The sequence below is a fragment of the Pteropus alecto genome, unplaced genomic scaffold (genome assembly GCF_000325575.1).
Source record: "Pteropus alecto unplaced genomic scaffold, ASM32557v1 scaffold53, whole genome shotgun sequence".
NCBI lineage: Eukaryota > Metazoa > Chordata > Mammalia > Chiroptera > Pteropodidae > Pteropus > Pteropus alecto.
In genome coordinates, this window is record NW_006434366.1 from 1,881,054 (window position 1) to 1,902,650 (window position 21,597).

A 21,597-nucleotide genomic window follows, 5' to 3' on the forward strand; every position below is an offset into this window, starting at 1 on the left:
ATTGCTAAAGTCAGAAGAGGGGTCACGTCACCAAGGAGGAGTATTTTGAGAAAGAATCGAGTTAGGAAAGAACTAGGAGAAGAAGAAGATCCAGCTAAGTAGACTACAAAGGAATAGTCAGAAGAAGCAGCATAAGGCAACAAAGGAAACACTTCAAGAGCAGAGGTGGGGTAGGAGGACCTGTCCTGTGCCAGAAGCTGCAGAGCAGTGAGACACAATGATAGTATTGAATTAGGAGGCCATCGGGGGAGATTTTAACTTAAAGTGTTTTAGACCACTGGATAAGAAGACACTAACCCACAGTTGGTTGAGGCGCGAGTGGGCAGTGCAGGAATCCGGAGGCAGGGATGAGGATACTCTGTGACGAAGTTTGGTGGAAAAGGGCAAGGGCAGCCTGGGGGAAGGCTTTTAGAGGGGAGCGTGAAGGTAGTGAGATGGGACTGGGGAGGAGGGGTGGAAATGTGTGCAATCAGAAATCAGAAAGATGTTGAATTAGGCTGTGATAAATTTGGAAGAAAATGAGAAGACATTTGTGTCCAGTGATTTTTATTTTTCTGTGAGGCTTAATTAAAAATGTAAAGGTTCGCATTGGTCTCTGTGGGGAATGAGGACTAGGAAAGGACAGGAGTGAATGCTCCTCGAGTGTATGGGATGTGCCAGGCCCCATGCCGGGGGCTTTCCATACGTCACTTAATTCATCAACTCTGAGGTCGAGCAGTTTGCTAGTGTCTAGTCCAGGGTTCAAGTCCTGGTCTGCCCCTCGATTTATTCCCATTGCACCATATCGGCACAGGGAGTCATGAGAAAATAGCCACACATATTGCAGGATCAGCAGGAGACAGCAATAGCAACTTTCACGGGGATCTGATGATCATAGTCATGGATTCCAGCAGCCCCAGCAGCCCAGGGATCTGTACTTGGTGACTGCTCACTGTCCCTGCCAAAAAACAACAGGCAGATTTCTCTGTCAGCAGTCCATGAGACAGGTCCGTGGTGTTGGAATACTGGATCACTGGAAGCACGTCAGGAACCCAGATTTAAGAGAAAAGCTGAGGGAAGCACCTACTGAGACCAAAATTAAACTTTTATCTTATCTGCTTCTTAAATAGTTTGCCTAAATTTTTGTACTGAAACATCATTTTTACTTCCATTAAGAAGTTTACAGGCTATATTAAGCCTCATACTGGATAAGACTGAGCACCTTGGGGATGGCTTCAGAAGAGCAGTTAACTTAGTTAATTGCTTAGTGACATTTGCATAGGGTCATAAGCCAAAAAGTATGGCTGGATAGGAAATGGAGGAATCAGCTTGTGGTCAGCTTCTCACTGCCTAGAAGACCATCCTGGCATCTGTCATGGGCCTGCAAGATTCATGGATGTATGAAGACAGGGAAGTAAACCAGGGAGAAGAAGCCTAGGACCCTCTGATACTCTTTGGAAGGTTGCATGTGCACATAGATACTCACACACCCCTTCCCATCCTGCTTCCGAGCGTACACAGAGCTATTACAGCCTGTCTGACCCCAGGTTGAAAACTCCCCTGTCAGGACTAAAAGACCGACTCAGGGACAATCCCTGTGCTGTCTCAGGACCTGTGCCTTGGCATCCGCCTCATCCCATCTGCCTACTCTGGCTCCGCACTCTGCCCCTGACCAGGGCGTGGTCAGCCGCGACCAGTCTTATCCCACTGCCCCTGAAGATAATTCAGCCTACCTACGGTCCGTCTCCAATATCGGCTCTGCCTGAGATTTTCCAGTATCAGCCCTGTAAGTCAGGAGTCCTCGGGATTCTGGGACTTTGACCTCTGCAGTCTGTCCTCGCCCTTGTCCTCTGAACTCACACTCCTGCTAAGGTCTGCCTGCCTTACTGTGCTTAGTGCTGCCTGATCAACCAGACCGCTTAACCCCTCTGTGCTTTCCTTTCCTCAACTATAAAATAGTGGTGTGCACTTCATCAAAGCAATAACACATGTAAAGTCCCTGGGAGAGGCCCTGGCAGATAGTAAATCTCATAAATATTCACAGTTATCGTTGTTGTTATATGTGTCAGAAAACACTTGAGTGTTTCATATGCTGTAGCTGGGCTTCTGGAAGACAGGAAGGGCAAATAAAGGTTGGTCATGCTGCAAAGATGCTTCCCACCACAGTGGCCCTGCCTCTGCTGGGCACCTGGCAGGCAACCTTCCCTGGGACCTCAAGTGACAGCATTTCTGTCAGCTTTGCCTGGGTGGCAGGAGGTCCCATCAAGCTAAGATGTCATCGGAGCCGTGTGGCAGCAGCAGGCACATTTAGGATGCTCATTTATTGCCGTGAAGCCCTTGAGAGGCTTTACAGCAGGAAAAAGCGGTGTGTGCACAGACGGGGCCTTCTTTGGAGAAAGCAGCCCCTTTATTACTCCTTGTCTTGTGCTCAGCTCCTTTGGTGTTTTAATTGTGTTGTGCTTATTAACGTAAAGTCATTAGGAGTCAAGAAGACTTTATTAGGTAAGGTTTATTTTTGTTTAGTAAGTTCCTGTAAACTGTAAGCCTCTGCGCTTGATTCTCTGAGGGCTGCAGGGACGCAGGAGAGACAGTCTCTGCTGCTTTTCAGACAAGGCCTGGGAGTTAAAGGATGTGTTGGGGATCCCCAGGGCAGCCCCTGGTGGGCATTTGCTCAAAGGACTCATGAGACTCGGTGCATGGTTGTACTCATAGCTGAGATTTAGTGCAGCGACAGGGGAAGCATGCACAGCCGGGTCATAAGGGAGAGGGACCGGGGTCTGGAGGAATCCACGCGCAGGCTTCTGTAGGCTCCCCCCCGCACCCACACACATGAGGGTCACACACAGCACACTCTCCAGCAGGGAAACGCAGCAACCTGTGTGCAGCGCTTCCGCCCCAGGAAGCCCGTTAGAGACCCAGCACCCGCTGTTTGCTGGGGCCTGTGAGGTAGGTGTGCTCTGCTTAGCACATACATGTTCAGCACAAGCCATGCTGCTCACACAAACAATCTAGGCACAGGGAGCCCACCCTTCAATGTCGGGAACACTCCGAGAGTCACATTCCCAGATGCCAGCCAAAGGCCAGCCTTGCAAACAGGCCTTTCTAAGGACAGCAGTCCCAGGCCTGCTATGTTATTTCTTTTCTGCACAGGGAAGGCGTCACATATGTACACAACCAGCTCTAACGCTAGCCTGTCCGCATCACTGCCATAGGTGGTTAGATGTTAGAGGAGGGAAAGGTCCCTTCTGATCGGTGGGGGTCACTGAAGACTTCATGACACTGCATGTTAGAGCTGGGCCTCAAAAGTTAGGCAGCGTTTGAGCAGCAGAGCGAAGTGGGGAGACAGGGTACAGTTAGCAAAGAAGAGCACTTTTGGGGGAAGGCAAGCAGGCTCATCTGGCCGGATACAGGTGTGTTGATGGAAGCAGGGGACCCAGGAAGGCAGGGAGAGGACGTGCTGGGGGCGCTGAACTGCCGGGTGGAGGTCGTGGGCTTCATCTGCAGGGACGGAGCACCACTGCAGGTTTCTCTTTTAAGAAAGGAAGTCATAGTTCAAGCCATGTTTGCAGAAGCTGTACCCGGGGGTAGTACCCAGAGGTTGGACTGCCTAGAATTGGAAGACCACTGAAGATACCTGGACATACTCTCAAAGGGCTTTGGAAGATGCTTGTTCATTTGCGGCCCAGCTCAGTCTCCAGGTAATACATAAAATAAATGGGGAAGGTAAACTCTCACTATGTGTTATAAAAGTGCTGAGTATAGTACCCTGCCGGGCAGGCCAGAGGTGGCTGTGCCTGTCTAAACATGTGCAGTGAATTTGTGCCAACTACTGCAACTTCTAAAAGTGGAGAAGAGGTTGTGTTTACTTTAAAGTACTGTGCCGCCTTCACTGGTCAGAGTACTCAAAACCCGCCAGATCCCCCTCCAAGTCTGCACAAGTATCCGGCCGTCTCGTCCCAGCCCCAGGTACAGAGAGAACGTGTCCCTCTTTCGTGAGGCCGAATGTACCCTGCGTGCACATCTGGGTGTTAGGGCGACCCCATTCTCAGCAAAAAGCTCAGCAGGGGCCGAAGGGCAGACCATGTGGGACCTGCTCACTAGCAATTTTTATATTTTATCTGACATTTTGGATTTTCCTCCCAGACCCCCGGCCATCAACATCTCAGACTGTCTCACTTGGGTCGTACGCTCCTGGCTTGCGGAACTTTGGTCCAGCCTATCTGTGTAGACCACAGACTTCCTCATCTACACTTTGATTGCTGGGTTTTAGAAGTCAGCTCGCCTCTCACGTGCCCATTTCTAAGCTGTAGAGACCAGAAATGCCTGCCCCAGAGAGTGCCATTCCTAGGCCTAGCCCTCTAGACACCTTTCCTCCAGCCCTAAACCCCACTGTGTATCCTGACCCTAGGTTGCCAGCATTATAATTCTGTTCTTTGGAACAGTGCTGCTGTGCACTAGCGCATGGCTTGTCGGCCTCTGTATGCAATTATAGCCTCTCACGTTGTGCTGCAATTTCTGGTTCATGTGTATCTCTCTCCCCAAAGACTCAGAACCTTGAGGATAGGGACTGTTTCATTTCTATAATTTCCACCATCTAGCTCAGTTTCTGGAATGTGATAGGAGTCATGAATGTTTATTGAAAGAATGAAAGGAAGGAAAAAGGCTGGAAAGAGACTCTGCATCATGCTGCTGGTCATAAATGCGGTCTTCGGGGGCCTGCAGTGTTTCAGGCTTGGCAGTTGAAAGAGAGGCCCAGGTAGGGAGGATTCCTACCCCTATGCTCTCCCTCCACCTCTGGTTCAACCAAAGTAGCTCTCTTTTTAAATTTTCCATATGTTGGTGAACAGTATAATGTTTTGTTGAAAATAAGGGGAAAGCTGATACTAAAAATAAACTCAAAAACCACAACACCGATTTGCCTTTATGAAACCCCTTTATGTGTTTCTGCTCTTCCGGCTTTAGAACGAAGTGGGGCAACTCGAATAACTTAAGAAATAAAGCCAAATGAGCTAAATTGGGAAATGACTCTATAAGGTAATATTAGAGATATCCTAATCTGTTGGCCCGTACCATGCAGTATGACCTTGGGGCTCCTTGCCTGTTTTTAAGCACCTGGAAGTGTATCCTGAGAGAGGTACTAAGTAGTTGTTATCCATCTCCACAGAGGACCAAATGAGAAACATGAGATTAAATTGAAAGAGCTAAGAGAACTCCTCTGACTACTTAAGGAGCATACTTATGTTTCAAAACCGAGTCTTTAGGAAATACCCCCTTAAGGATCAAAGGCTGTCTGTGCCTCAGAGCCGGGTACAAGCTGGCACCTCATTGGAGGCCAGCAAACATTTGATGCGTGAATTACCATCAATGGAGAAGTGTATGGAGTATACGAATCAGAACTCTCATAAAAGCAGGTGATCGTAAGCTTAAGAGACTATTAGACTTGTCACAGATTCAAATTGTGTAATTCATTTGTAAGAACTTGCTCAATAATATGAACTTAATGTGACTTCAAGTACAGTTCATGTGTAGCTCATGATAAAGACAACAAAATGTCAGGAAGTTCTCTTATGACCTTGCTTATGGAAGAGTAAGAATTCAACATCATCTCTTTTTTTCTCTTGAAAGAGTATTTTCTTATCCAAGTTATCAAAGAGAAAAGCTGATCCGTTGCTCTCATATAGAGATGTGGATGTTTATAAAATCTCACAAATAAATATTACTCTTTTGGCCACAGGTCTTTTCACACCTTTGGGAAATAGGAGTAGATGCTGTAGCTCTAGTTACAAAATAGACTCAGTCAGCATTTGTCAAACTGTGTTCATACAGACTCAATCGCCTTATACAAAAGAGGGTGTGGGTCAACTATCAGCAGTCCCGTTGGTGCTTAAAACATATTAACAACATTCTAAGCTTCCAAGAAGTCCTGGAGGGTGGAAACCTGTCAGTGTTTAATGCAGTATTTCCCAGCAGTATTTAACCACTTCTTTTGCAGAATAGCTATTCCCAAATCAGGAAACATTGGCTGAACATTGGCCTTTAAATAGTTTGGATGTTAATTTGTTTATTATACCCATTTGAGAAGCTATGAGTGGGAAATAATTATATGTATACCTAAAGCCCTTTAAAATGAAAAAAAAAAGTTATTTTGAATGCTTCACAAATTGTGAAGACGATCACGTGAAACCAGAAGCATGAAAGACTAGGAAATTTGAAGCACAGGTGGGCCCTGTGAGAAATGTCTTAGGGCAGGGGTCCCATTCCCCTAGCTGCGCGTAGCAGGGGGTGAGCATCGGGGAAGCAAGCGAAGCTCCGTCTGTATCTGCAGCCGCTCCCCAGTGCTAGCGTCACCGCCTCAGCTCCGCCTCAGATCATCAGGCATTAGATGCTCACAGGAGCACAGTCCCTGGTGCCAGAATGGTTGGGGACCGCTGCCTAAGGGGCCTCCTTTCACTGTTGGAGAGAAAGAGGTGTTCTTGCAGTCTGATAGGGCCAGCAACTCTGTCCACCCGGGAATTTGCTTTATCAACCCTTTTGTCTGGGCCAGAGCTTGTGTAGCCCTCCCAGATGGCTCCCCTCCCTGTGGGTATCTAGCAGCTCCAAACAGTAGCCTGCTTGGTCGATGTGCACCCCTGAGAGATTCACAGAGTGGTAGTGTGATGGTGAGAGCAGTTGTAATGATAAATTCTCTTGAAAAGACATAAAAGTCCTAAAATTGTTTTATGCTCATATATCAAGTTAACAGTTAATTTGGTGGTGGTTATATGCATGTATACATGTTAGTCAGGTTAGGTCAACTGCTGTAACAGATAGAAAATATATAATGGCTCAAACATAATAGAAGTGTATTTCTTGCTTGTATAAGCACTGGGTGGGTGAATTCGCAGTAAGTAGAGTGGTTCTCATTCACACTCTTCAGGGACTCACACTAATGGATACTGTGCTATTGCCAGTACGTGGCCCCAAGGTTGCCCTGGGGGTCATCTCCAGTCCAGGTATCTGAAAGGGGGAAGAAAGAACACCCAGGCACACCTGTAAAAGTGTGTTAGGCCTAAGCCTGGAGGTAGAGCACGTTATTTCCATCACGATTTCAATGTCTAGAACTCAGTCACAAGGTTGCGCCCAGTGCAGGGGAGGCTGAGAAGTGTAGACTGACTGTCCAGGAAGAAACAGAGAACATGGATTTTAATGAGCGGCTGGCAGACTCTCTCTGCTTTAACACCCTTGATGCTTCTCAGGCCTTGGCCACCAAGTTAGAAGGTAGATTTGTGCCGACCGTCTTGTCTGCTCCCTGTTGGCTCGTCGGTGTGTCTGTACAGCATGATGGTGATGCTGCCCATCCAGCTTATGGTGCTTCGCCAGCAAGCTTCCACACTAGACAGCAGTTCTTCAGGGAATTTCTGCTTTCATTCATTCAACACTTACTAAGCACCTAGGCTCTTGGAAGTACTAGACATATATCAGTGAATAAAGGCCTTTTGGAAGTTTATCCTCTCATGTAAGACAACGATAATCATGAGTTTATGTCAAGCACTGTGAAGAAGAGAGGATAACAGGGAGAGAAGTATTACTTTCGCTAACATCCTCAGAGTTGACTTCTCTGGGGAACTGGCATGTGAACTGAACCTCTCGGGCTGGAAGAGCAGCATTCCAAGTAGAGACCCTAAGGCAGTGGTAATGAACTTGGCTTGTTCAAGGAACTTGTATCCTGGAGACCGGTGTATGTGGAGAGTAGTAAGCAAGTCAAGCTCGTGTGAGATGGGGCTTTGAAGACTTGCCAAATGTTGTGTGCAAGGCCTTGCAGACCTTGGAGATCTAATTTTTATTTTATCTGAAAGTGAGATTAAGCCCTGAAAAGGTTGTTTGCTTTTGCAACAGCTTTATGAGATATAATCCACATACCATAGAATTCATCCATTCAAAAGGTACCATCCAGTCAGTGGCTATTAAAATATTGGTGGTGTGCAACCATTACCACAGTCAATTTTAGAACATTTTCATTTCTCCCCCACAAATTTCATACCCTTTAGAAGTCACCCTATTTCCTCCCAAACCCCCAGCCTCAGGCAACCACTAATCTATTTTCTGTCTATAGATTTGCCTGTTCTGGACATTTCATAGAAATGGGATCTTAGAAAATGTGGTCTTTTGTGACTGTGGTCTTCAGCATAATGTTTTTGGGGTTCATCTACATTATACCATGTCGCAGTACATCACTTTTTTTATGGCTGAATAACACTCCATTATATGGATATACTTACCATGTCTTAGATATCCATTAATTTGTCGATGGATATTTTGGTTGTTTTCACCTTTTGGCTATTACTGGTAATGCTGCTATGAACATTCGTGTAAAGTTTCGTGTGTCCATGTATTTTCATTTCTCTTGTATGTATACCTAGGAGAATTGTTAGATCATATGTTAAACTATGTTTAACCTTTTGCTCAACTGCCAGACTGTTTTCCAAAGTGGCTGCACCATTTTACTTTGCCACCAGCAAGCAGTATACGATGGTTCCAGTTTCTCCATCTCCTTGTCAGCACTTGTTATTACCTGTCTTTTTGATGAAAGCCATGCTAGTGGAAGTGAAGTGGTACCCTCGTTATGGTTTTGATGTGCATCTCCCTAATGGCTTATGACGTCAAACATCTTTTCAGGTTTTATTGGCCATTTGTTTATTTTCTTTGGAGAAATGTCTATTCTAGAAATGTCTATCCTTTATTATTGAGTTACTAGAGTTCTTCATATAGTCTAGATACAAGTCTCTTATCAGATATATTATTTGCAAATATAGTCTCCCATCCTATAGATTGTCTTTCCCTTTCTCGATGGTACCCTTTGAAGCACAAAAGTTTTTAATTTTGATGAAGTCCAAGTTACCTATTTTTTCTTTCATTGCTTGTGCTTTTAGTGTCCTAAGGAACCACTGCATAATCCAAGGTCATGAAGATTGATACTTGTATTTTCTTCTAAGAGTTTTATAGTTTTTACTCATATATTTATGTCTTCATGGTTTCTGGCAATTATGAATAAAGCATATATAAACATCCACATACAGATCTTTGCGTGGACATAGGTTTTCATTTCTCCTAAGTAAATGTCTAGGAGTAGAATTGTTGGGTCATGTAGTCAATGTATGTTTAACTTTATAAGAAATTGTCAGGCTGTTTTCCAAAGTGGTTTTACTATTTTGCATTTCCCTCAACCATTTATGAGAATTCTAGTTTCTCTCATTTTCACCAACCCTTGGTATATTTAATCTTTAATCTTAGCTGTTCTAGTAGGTGTGTCATGGCATCTCACTGTGCTTTTAATCTGCATTTCTCTTATGACTAGTTATGTTTTCTGGAGCTTATTTGCCATCCCTGTATATTCTCTGATGAAGGGTCTGTTCAGATCTTTTGTCCACTTTTTAAACTTATTGAGTTCTGAGAGATCTTTATATGTTCATCTCGGTTCAGTGCTTTCTTAGATGTTTGTAAATATTTTCTTTGAGCCTATGCTTATCTTTCATTTTCTTAGCAGTGTCTTTCAAAGAGAAAATGGTTTTAATTTTGATAAAGTCCAGTTTGTCATATTGTTGTGATTCATGATATTTGCTTAATAATCCAAAATCACAAAGATTTTTCTGTGCTAAATATGGAAATACAAATATGAACAAGGTATACAAAGGTACTTGTCTTTATTTTTCTTCTGTGTTTTCTTCTTATAATTTTATAGTTTCAGCTTTTATATTTAAGTCTGTGATCCATTAAGTTAATTTTTTGTAGGCAAGGCTCAAGGTTCACTTTTTATATGGATTGTTCAGGACCATTTATTGAAACTACTATGCTCCCTCGTTGAATCTTGATACCTTTATTGATAATCAACTGAGTATATATCTTTGGGTTATCCCATCTTTAACAAAGACCTCCCTCAACCCAACATGCCCATTTAATCGAAAGTTTGTAACTCCCATATAGCCACAACTGTTTTTTAAAGAGTGGTCTAGATGCCATTTCTTTGTCCTCACTTTTTATTCCTCACACTGACGTGCTCTACTATTTCACTAAAACGGTTCTTGCCAGAATCACTAGGAATCTGTTTGAAATCCAGTGGATACAGTTTCATCCTTGTCTCATGTGATTCAGTAGCCTTGCACCTCATCGACCCCTCCCTCCTTTTTCAGACACTTTCTTCCCTTGGCTAATATAGCATCCCACCATCCTTATTTTTCTTCTGTTTTTTTTTTTTTCTACTTGTCCCTATGTGTCTGCTTTGCTAGTTCTCCTTTTGCCTATTTCTTAAATATCAGTGTCCCTTGGGATTCTGACCAAAGCCTTTTATTTTTCTCATTCTATGCACATTCCCTCCTTATTTTATCTAATCCTCTAGCTGAAGAATCTCAAATTATTATCTAGCCCACATTTTTTTCTGAGCATCATTTCTACGTAATCAACTGCCCACCAAGACCACAGGCTCTCTGAAGAAAAATATCTTGTATGTAACTTGTTTATATTCGTATTCCCATGTTTAGCACACAGAACAATAACTATTTGTTGACTGAATGAAAAGTGAATACATGAACAAATCGAGCGAACTGTGCAGTTAATATTATGTCTTGTAATTCTGATAGAGCATTTTAATATTGGTCCTTTTACTGATGCCACGTATTTGTAGTGAGTACATACATGACTGGCACAGAAGAAGTAAATTACTTTTGGAATCACATGCTTTGCCTTTGCCATGGCTCAGTGTTTTCGTCATAGTTGGTAGGGAACCTTGGGAGGAAGACATGGGACTGAGATCCTGGGCAGGAGCAGTAAGGAGGTGAACGAGCCAGGGTACATTTCTCCAGATGTTTCAAACACTGTTTTTAAGGTTATTTAGACCAATATTTTACTTTAGGAATTAACCTGTATTTGGGGGAGAATAAAATATTTTAATACCCTATTAAATTCTGGTCGTAGCTTTAGTTATAATACATTATTTCTCTCTGAGTTTTCACCCAAATTTTTATTAAGTCCCTATAATATTTTTCTCTTTGCCCTAAAATGATGTTGAGAGTTATATGGAAGGCATGAACTGGATAATGTAGATTATTTTGGATCTGGTATGATGAATATTTTTATGATCTGAATGTTCACAGCAAAGAATGTGTGTGTGTGTGTGTGCACGCGTGTGTGTGTGTGTGTGTGTGTGTGTGTGTGTTCCGGCCCCTACAGCATCTGGTGTTCCTAGTTGGTCTCCCATCCAAGTACTAACCAGGCCGGACCCTGCTTAGCTTCCAAGATCAGACAAGATTGGGCTCATTCAGGGCGGCATGGCCTTAGATCTAAGAACGTATGTGTTTTCTGTGGGCTTAGCATTATACCCAGACTTTTGGGGTTAATTGAGAAAAATATATAAGACAGAATCTTCATTGCTGCCCTCGGGGAGCACACAGCTTCGGGGAGATAAGAGCCACAAACAGCGAGTAAATAGCAACACCTGTCATGCAGTTTGTAGTGTCGTTGCATGTTCCTCAGCAAGAAAAATAGAGTCCTGCCACTAGACATGTACTATCGGCCTTGCCTGTCACTGTGAGCTGTTCTGAAAGCGTTTAGGGTTTCTCTGTAAATGCCCTTTTTATTTGTTCTGGAGCATGCAGTCCCTCACATTTCTCTGTCTCTCTCTCCTACATTTCAGTGAGCGGTTTCTGGTGAGACTGAACAAGAATGGTGGGCCAAGGAACCCAGAGAAGATAGAACGAATGTGTGCCCTTTTTACAGTATGTGCAAATTACTCTCTGCTGTTGACTCTGACAAGGGCCTGCTGTGTGGATACTGTCACCCTAGAAACAAGCATTTAGTCTCATTTCCCCACACACTGGGTAGAATGGGACTTGATTTATGTTTCTATCAGGTTTAATGAAATATTTAAAGAAAACCGAAATTAGTTTTTAATTGAATTTTTTATTAAAGAAATATAATCAAGTACCTTTTACTAATATGAATTGTATAAGCTATTTAATATAATAGACACTTAAAATCTGAAAAAAAAGTCTTTCTTACTATTCTTATTCAAGGCCGCTGGGAATTTCTCTCATGTTTAAGTATAGTTTCTCTAAAGACATCCATCAAATTTATAGCTTGCGGTGTTTTAGTGAGTGCTTATAAAGAGAGATAAACTAAGTAGTCCTCCTCTTTGGAGTACCAAACAGAGCGTCTTTTCCTACTATTATCTGTAGTCTGCACTTTTTTCCCTGCATACCCATGCTGTTATTCTTGGTCTCTGCGATCATGGACTCATCAGCTCAGAGAAGGCTGGGTAATCTGCTTATTGGAAAGAGCTAAGCCTCACAATACCACATTACCTTGTGTATTCTTCAAGTTGATTCTGATTTACTAAAGTTTTTTACCCATTTAGAAAGCTAACTGCTCAGCTTTATTCAAGTTAATTAACGTACTAAGAAGAAAACAAGACTGTCACAATTTTAAACCAGCTTTGACTGTTGCAAATTCTTTGATCTACTTCAGTGATACTGAGATGCATCAAAATCCATTGAGGTGTGGTGGTCTCAGTGCCACTGCCCTGTGTGGTACATGAATGATGGGCGACTCATTACCTAAGACTTGAGTTCCTCCTGTGGGCTAAGGAGTTTTCCAAATTAGCATATGTGCTACAGTGGCAGGTGTCTCAAATCCCACCTCTGAAACACAAGTGGGATTTGCGATATATGTGACTCTCTGAATGATAAAATTGAATTTGACATTTTTTTTTTAATTTACTACAACTTTAATCTTTCAAAACCTAAAACAGTTTTATTATGGAATCAGAAACCACTTTCACAGACATGGCTTTTATTGAAAATGCTCCAGATATACAGAAAGATTTATAAATATACTCAAGCTAAAATGACATCTGTCCATCTTCGAGCTCAGCATTCAAAGCTCAGTAAGAAAGAGCAGGAGACACAGACTCATGAAGACGGTTAAGGGACTCGAAGTGGTCTAGTCAGGGAAGATCAACGCTTTCTCTTCAACGGAAAAAAAAAGAAAGAGTCTAAATTGCAGTCGGTAGGATGCAGATTAGCATATTGGGGGAGAGCTTCTGAAGCGAGTGCCTGAACTGAGGTGGTACCCGGGGCTGCCTTTCTGAAACAGAACTAGAGAAAGAGGAGAGGCCCTTTGTCTAGAACGTCTCACTAGCCTTAGGAGGTCTTCTAGATCCTCTGATATTATTTGGTTGAAGCAGCAAAAGAGATCGTTGCTTCGTTGCTCCTTGGCATTATGGGAACAGAGCTAGCTGTGTGTGTGCTATGCTTGAGTATGATGAGTGCAGTCCTCGTCTTTCGAAAAAAAAATGAACTTAATTATGGTACTATTTGAATGTAATTATGGTAAATCGAAATTTTTATTTCATAGCATTTTAATTATCTATATGGGCTCGGAGGCCCAAGCTGTGGCTCCAACTTTATAAATCAGAGATGCGCGTAACACTCGCGCTCTCATGCCGCCAGCGGGAAGACAGAAGGCCACTAAAAATACCACTTCTCTAGTCCCCTTTGCAGTACAACAGCCCTTGATTTTTAAAAAAAGATCCCAAAAGTGGTTTGACGGAGTTTTACAAAGCACATGAGATTTTTGAACAAGATTGTCTTAGCCAGGATTTTTGTGTCTTGTTTTAAACTGTATGAAATTTTGGTGGAACCTGTTTTCTCATTACCTAAGACTTGAGTTCCTCCTGTGGGCTAAGGAGTTTTCCAAATTGATATATGTGTTCCAGTTTCAGAGTTAAAGGTAAGAAAATGCAGCTGCAGCTGCGGTCGACGTCAGGCTGTTAGCTCACCTTAGCATCAGGGAGACAGGACCGTACAAACTGAGCCAGTGTGCAGGGTTACTCAGGCAGACGTCAGAACCACATTAGAGTCACATTATCCATGGCACAGTCCTGTTCTCTGGAAAGCCTGTTTTTCTCTGACCTCATTAGATTGCAGAGCTTCCTATGCAGGAAGAATTTTGTCCAAAGAGGAGGTGTTTCATATTTATGTGAATGTCTCATCCAGTTAGGATCCTGCTGACTTTCATGATAAACAATGACTGTGTGTGTGAGCGTGTGAGAGCATATGTGTGTATTTACTCATTACTGGACGTCAGGGCCTCGCACATGGTGCCTGGCGAATATTAAGGCCACAGTGATGATTTGATACATAAATAAATGAATATATGTTTATTTTTTATTGTATTTGAGTGACCAACTCAGAGAATGAACTTGTCTTGTTTTCTCTGCATTAGTTGGCATTATATGTTCTACATTTATTTATACTCTTTTGCATTTCAAAATAAAATTTTAGGTAGCGGTTTCTGGGAATGAAGAATGAATCTGATTATTAGTGTAATAACATCACGAATTAAAATATTGCCTCCTTTTCTTCATCACAAGTATGATTAAATTGGCTTTGTTTTATATTTGTAAATTTCATAATCTCTACAGAAAAAGGGCAGTCCCAAGCACAGGGAAGTGAGCTGACTTTCCCATATTTCAAATGGAACGTTAATAATTGAGTCTAAGATGTTGAGCCCTGAGTCACTGCCCTCTCTACCCACAGTGCAGTTGAGAACCAGCTTCTGACTATGTAGAATTGGAGGGTATGGTCCAGTGAGTAAACCTAAATTCACACCTTGCTCACCAGATGAATGGTGGGTGAGTCATTCTTCTTCCCATCTTGATTTTACAGATTTTGTGAGTATTTTGATATGGATAGCCGTATTTGGTACTTAGTTTTGAAGAATATAAGTTTAATGACTCTATTGTAACTGTGTTTAACCATGCACTGATATTTGGTAAGATAACTTAAACATTAAAATTTGACATTGACATTATGTGAGACTCACATATAATAATTTTATTTAATATACTTTCTTGCACTGATTATTATCATCTTATGTTTATTGACACCACAATAAATATAAATAAATACTACAGAGAGTTATGGGTAACACGTGAAACATGATCAGAAAGAGCCTTCACCTAGCCACTTAGAAAATACCATAAATTATATTTAAGGCTCCTTCTTTTTATTCACTCAGACAGAGACAAGGGAGAAGTCCCATGCTCTTGTGTACAACCCGTAGATTGGTGTTTGGTCATCTTTGGTAATTGGCTTGAATTTTCTAGGTCTATTAAGATTGATAATTATAGTGGTCATTTGATAGTTTGGATTAACATAATCTGAGCTATGCAGAAGGAAGCATTTCACTTTAAAATGTGTCAAACATGTCAATATCCTTCAGTAATAGGCACATTTCAATCTCCAAAAGCACATAAAAATGGTAATCTGTTTTTCAATTTGTATGTATTATTTAGTAGCGATGACACTTAACAAGTGTCAAAATACAGTGCAATTTCGAAGACATAATTTTAAATTCCATTTCTAAATTAAAAGGATTAGTGAAATGGAGCCTCAAACACCCTTTTTCATATCAAACGATAACTTTCATGTAAAAATATATATCTGTGATACCAGATATTCCAATTTATGTTAAATTAGTTGGTTACCTATATCATTGTCAGCATATTTTATTATTCCATCAAGAATTTGGCAAAATATTTCAACCATCTCGAATCTAAAAGTTTCGGTTTTACCTCTGCACTTTACTTTGTAAAGTCTCTTTCCTTTCATGTGTTCAGGTCCGCTCTGCCAGGCGGAGCTGGGACCAGGGGGCGGCAAGCAGAGCAGAGAGCTCTGAGAGTGAGACCTCGCGTTTTGCAACTCAGATGCCTTGCTCACTTGTCTCATCCCAGTCCTAATCCTGCAACAGGGTATAAAAATAAAGCAAACATAGAGACTCTGGATGTCAAAGTTCATTCAAAGTCATGACTGCCACTGGGTTGTCCCTTTTCCTGCTTCACTGAGGAGAGACAAGCATTGGGACCAATCAAAAGAGGAACGATTGTAAGGAAATGGAACTAAGGGACCTTTTCCTAGAAACAAAAGGGAACTCGTGGGAGCCTGTCCCATTAAGGACAGAGGTCACTCCACCAGCTGTCATTAATTCACAGCAGCAGCTGGGAGTGAGCAGTGAGTTGATGACCTTGTGAAATGACTGAAACAGAATATATATTAAAGGAAGTTTTATTACTTCAATTATATTGTGTTAAGTAAAGTACTCCTAAGTAAACATTTAAAATGTTCTAAACATAAGTAATTTAATGAATAAAATTATTTTTCATAACTCTAGTTTTAAAATTTTCTGATTCTGGATCAGATTTGTTTACTTAAGGAAGCCATTAAAATTTTCCAGATAACATTATTTTTAGCTTTATACTTAAAGACACGTGGTATGTATCTAAATTTAGAAAGATAAAATTATTGAGGTTTCACTAAAACCAAGTTAATCTCTTTTCAAGGGCACATGTCTAATGTGTAATAATCATTTGTGGACAGCGGAATAAGTATAAAATTAGTAAAGAATAAGCTTTTAGAATTTCACTCATTAGTGAGCTTTTTGGTGTTTTCCCATTTTTTTCTGCCTTGAACATTTCTGTCATTACACAGTGTTTTCATGTGATGTTAGAATAAATATGGATGGATAAGGCAATATCATGAAGATTTCTAACGTGAGAGCTCTTGTACTTATTTGTCAGGTGTTCCAAATAAGAGCTCGAAAAGTGTCAATAAAATAAACTTCCAAAGGCATATAAGATATCTAGACTTTTACTGCAGGAATCATAAACACTAAATTGCTATGTGCCTTAACCCTCCTTCCCCACCTATCACATATGCTAAAAGTGACAAAAGCAAACCATTATGAGGTTCAGATTGAAATTTGAATTATTTTCTCTATATTCATTGCCTTAATTAACTTATTATTTTTCTCTTTTCTTAGGATCTGAGCAGCAAAGATATGAAGAGAGATTTGTATATAGTTGCCCATGTGATACGAATAGGTACTGTCCACCTTATCCATTCACATGACTAAGACCAACCCAACTTGGGATGAGTATCTACTGTGTGTGAGCTTGTTCTTCTCCCCAGCCCTTTGGCATTAGATTCCAGATCGCATTCGAGCTCTACCTTAGTAAGCTCAGCTGCTCTGGTAGCTGAATTGGATATAAATAAATACATTTTTTCACTTGAAATCTTCTGCTCCCTATTTGGTTTTGGACCCAAACTCTTTATTTCAAACGGTCTGCTTTTGGCATTCTCTTCATCACAAGTGCCCTGTCTCTCTATCAGCCCTCTGCCACAGAGACCTTATAGCAGGTGGCTGTCGTCACCGACCTAACAGGTGGTGAACGCCCTTTGCTGTGTTTTGTACTCAGAAGTATATATCTGCGCAATTTCCCACACTTAGAGTTATTGTTCTTACTGCAGTAGATGGATGGCATCTCATTTTTCCTCACCCAAGATGAAAAGGGGATTTTTGCTAATGTTCTGTGGAGGTTTGCCTAGCCTTATTTCAAGTTTATGATATAATTTGGGGGGCTGTGACTACCCAAGTCTTCCTTCTTAGGTTTGGATTCTGGCAGATGTTCCACATTTTTCAAAGAGGATGTTCTAATCCTTTGCCAACAAAACAGCTTTTCCCTTTCTTTCATTTTTTGTTTTGCTTTACTTCATAAAGCATTTGTCGAGGCTCCAGTTTTGCATTGGGAAGTCCTCTTGCCACTGTAGGCACAGCCTTGGGAAACGGGGAGAGTGAGGTCCCGTCCACTTCTGGAGATGGCTCTCGCTCCCGTAGTGGTATATGAGCAGCTTGGACAGCAGGATTTGGTTGGAAGAGTAACACATTGTCCTCCTTATCTGTGCATACATACTTTTTACCTGGCAGCTAAAATACTAAACTTTGTATCCTTACTACGCCTATGAAGTTTAAATCTATTAGCACACTGGTTTTTCTAAGAAATTCACGAAACTACTATTTTATTCTCATATGATTAACGAATGGACCTTCGTGTTGAGGTGGGTCATAAGGATGACTGATGGAGGGTGATGCGGGGGAAGAGCCCTGGCCAGAGGCCTGTTTGGCCTTCCTCCACGTGGAGATCCTTGCGTCCTCGGATGGCTCCATTCAGTCCTAAGTTAGTCTTCCAATTTGGAGCATCTCTAAGTTGCCTATAGCTCTAGCTTCCTTGGATGATAATCAGGGATGCTGGAGAGGAGCATGGAGTTCTCGGTCTGACTGGTGTTTCCTGCTGTGCCGTAGGCCGGATGCTCCTCAATGACTCAAAGAAGGGCCCTGCTCACCTGCATTACCGACGACCATACGGCTGTGCGGTCCTAAGCATCCTGGATGTCCTACAGTCTCTCACAGAATTGAAGGAAGAAAAGGATTTTGTTCTTAAGGTTTACACGTGAGTAATGGACATCAGAAATTTTAGTGATTTGTAGTATAAGACATTGCAGCACTGTCCTCAAGAGCAGCATTTATCAAGCTTTGTGGGACACAGAATCATTGGGATATGTGGGATTTTTTTGAAAATGCAGATTTTGATCTAGGTTTGGGATGGGATTCAGGCAGCTATATTTCTGATAATTTCCCCTGGTGATTCTGAAGCAGCTGCATTTGGAACCTTTTGTTCTAAAGTAACATCCTGGTAGTACACATTTCCTCTTCTAGCCAGGGTTAACTAATCTTATTATATATTTACAGAAAAGCCAATAATGTAATTTCTCATGTGTTTTGAATATGAGCGTCTTCTGTATCTAATGCTTGCCCACCAGCTATCGTAACTGAGCTGACTCCCAATGCAGATTGCTTCGAAGAGTGAGCACGAGTCACGTTGCCCTCTCTTTGAAGAAAAGCCCGTTTTTCTGAGGAGCTGAGGTTTCACTCTTCACTTCTGCCACCATGATCTATAAGTCGCATCCAGCTAGGCAGGTGTTATTTTTGGTGTTCATTGGGCAAGGGACCTGCCTTGCAGAAGCAGTGCCTCTCCTCCTCACTCTTGTTAAGCAGTAGAAAAAAGAAATGAGGAAAAAAAGAAACAAAATCCAGGCTTAGTGTCCATCTTTGTTTCTAGAGACTTAGGTGTGAATAGTGGCAGTGAAAACATGATCAATGGTGAGTTTGGAGAGTTTTTAAATAAAGCAAGTGTCTTTCTGTGAGAATATGTTTTTTAATCTGTCCTCTTTTGTTTTTAACCCAATATCGTGTTTTCAAATTAAATCTAATACTGTCAATCACTATGTTAATATATCCTCACTACAATATTATATGGATATATTTCTGTATATTCTATCTGATTCAGGCATGAAATGAACTTAATTCACAATTATACTTACCTTGGGCCTCTGTATAATCAACCACATTTTATTAATTTAAAAATAATAGCCTATATCTTCTTATTATCCATTTTGCCTTAAGCTCTGTTCATAGTTCCATACTTAATAGAATGAGGATCTTCCTTTGGAAATAGTAACTTACAAAGGAAATTTCTGTGGATTTTCTCTTCCCTTTATGCGTCAGTCAGACTTTCTCCAACTACCAGATCTCTTCACTGTTGGATGGTAGGGCCAGCTTCTTGATACACCTTCCTCATTTTGAAAAAAACTAAGCAGAAATCCAAACTCATCATCATCTTACTTCACTCTGTCCTTTCCAAGGGCAAGAGCTTTATAGATAGCACTCAAGATTTGTATCTCTTTGCATGTATCACCTGTTCCTTGCTTCAGTGCAAATTCTCATTGTGGATAGGGGCCCGCACAGCATCCCTCTTGAAATCATGCTGTCAGGCTTAATTGGCCTAATTGCTTCTAAAACAACAGCTTTCAGTACCAACGTGTCACTTTGCAAGTAATGGGATTCGTGTGTAGCTTTTTCTTAGCTTTTTCCTATGAGCCGTGTCTAATATATCAGTTCTAGAAAGCCAAAGAACACTGTTTTTATAGAGAAAATAGTTTAAAATAAATTTTTTGAAGGACTAATAGAGTTAAAATGTAGGATAATTTTTCCACTTGAAAATATTAACAGACTTTCAAACAGATTTCCAACTACATGTTTGTGAAATCGCATTTCCGTGCAGTATGGAATTCCTCTAGGATTAGTGTTTTAAATCCACATCAGCACAGTGAACCTAGCCCTCAGGAGAAGCAGTATTTTCCAGTAAGTTTCAGGGGACATGTTTGTTAGATTGAAATGGAGGCTTAATATATTTACTAATTGCTACTGATAACGCTTTTGCCTTTGCTAGGGCAGGATTTTGCAAGGATAAAACCCTCTTGTATAGCTTTAGTCAGTGAATTGGCAAAATATCTTATTAGTTGTTGACATTCTCATCATTTCTTCCATCATTCAGAATCAGCCTCAAATAGAGAAGATTCAAGCTTCTGTATTTTTCTTGCCATGGCCACCGCTCTGGCTTTATAGATGCCATTTAATATCGTGTGTGTATGGGAAGGCAGCACATTCCTTTTAAGACAATTTCAGCAAGAAGCCGAGGCATGAAAAGTAGGTTGCTTCCTAATGAGCCAAAAGCCTTAAAAATCGCAAATAAATAGCGAGTATGTGTAGTTCAGTCTGGGATAGATGTGTCTTCTTGGCAGGAGTCACAAGCAGGCCCAGGGCTTGTTGAACCTGGAGCCTAGGACATGAAAGGAGAGGAATGCCAGGGAGCTAGAACTACCGTGGGCTGGAGTGGAGGGGTGTCCCAAATCACGCACGCAACGAAATACAGGATGTTTCCGAGCCATGTGATGCCCGTTCTCCAACGTCACGAGAAAGTGCAAAGAAACATTTTTAGGCCAAGTCTAATGAAATAGATGACTACTTTGAAATTTAAATTTATCACTTTAGTTATATTTTAAATCATATTGTAGAAAATGTGAATTACCCATTATTTACTTAATCAGATGTTATATAAAACGGTGAAAAAGAGTGCTTTTCCCCCACTCTCACATGTTATGAGAAGATTTTATCCAAATTCTTCATATGCCATCATGCCATCAGGTCTTTGTCATCACTTAAGCCACTTTCTGAGTCATCTTGGCACAGTTTTCCAAGGTACATGATTTTCACTTTCATCAGCTTGGCTTTGACACATCACTATTTGGATCCTTGATAATGCTTTCACTGGAAATTCACCTTAAGGCCCAACTGCCTTTTTGTCAAACATCTGGACATTTGATGTTTCTGTGTTTTCATTTGTCCCCAAGGCCCATATATGTGACCTTAATGTTTCGGCTACTTACTATGCAGCTTTTTAAGGTGAGTTTTAGAATAACATCCAGCACTTCAATTTGGAAGTCGCACCCAAGGATAATTACTAAACCTGTGTAGTTTTGCTCTTTAAGAAAATTTTTTAACCAATCTGTCAGATAAACTTTGTAAGCATCTGAAACTCTCATTTCTTGAGGTTATTTCAGGCTAATGTGACTTACCCAAATAGTGCTATGATATTCAAAATAAAGGGATGCAGAGAATGCCCCATACATGGAAGGCTCTGTGAGGATGGAAACACAAGGTGGCAACATCTTCTGTAAGTGATGACTGGAAGGGAAGCGCTCCTACTTGGCGGTAGACACAGGCCTTTCCTTGGAACACTGCCTTCAAGATCAAGATCTTTGTTACATAGCCATCTCATCTGGGAAACTGCCTTAAGTTGAGAGTACTGGTTTAGGAGCTATTCTTATGAGAACTCATTCTTGAGCAGGTAGA

General features: G+C 41.4%; 1 protein-coding gene and 1 pseudogene across 1 annotated transcript in view; one reads left to right on the forward strand and one right to left on the reverse strand.

The window, feature by feature from the left end:
- Nucleotides 1–21,597, forward strand: part of DOCK3 (dedicator of cytokinesis 3) — a 259,284-nt gene that overhangs the window by 135,301 nt on the left and 102,386 nt on the right. Inside the window, exons 9-11 of the mRNA XM_025044832.1 lie at nt 11,645–11,726; nt 16,828–16,888; nt 18,148–18,295. Coding sequence (XP_024900600.1) covers nt 11,645–11,726; nt 16,828–16,888; nt 18,148–18,295 — 291 coding nt within the window. The remainder of the gene's footprint in view (nt 1–11,644; nt 11,727–16,827; nt 16,889–18,147; nt 18,296–21,597) is intronic.
- LOC112477559 lies at nt 11,173–11,291 on the reverse strand (annotated as a pseudogene).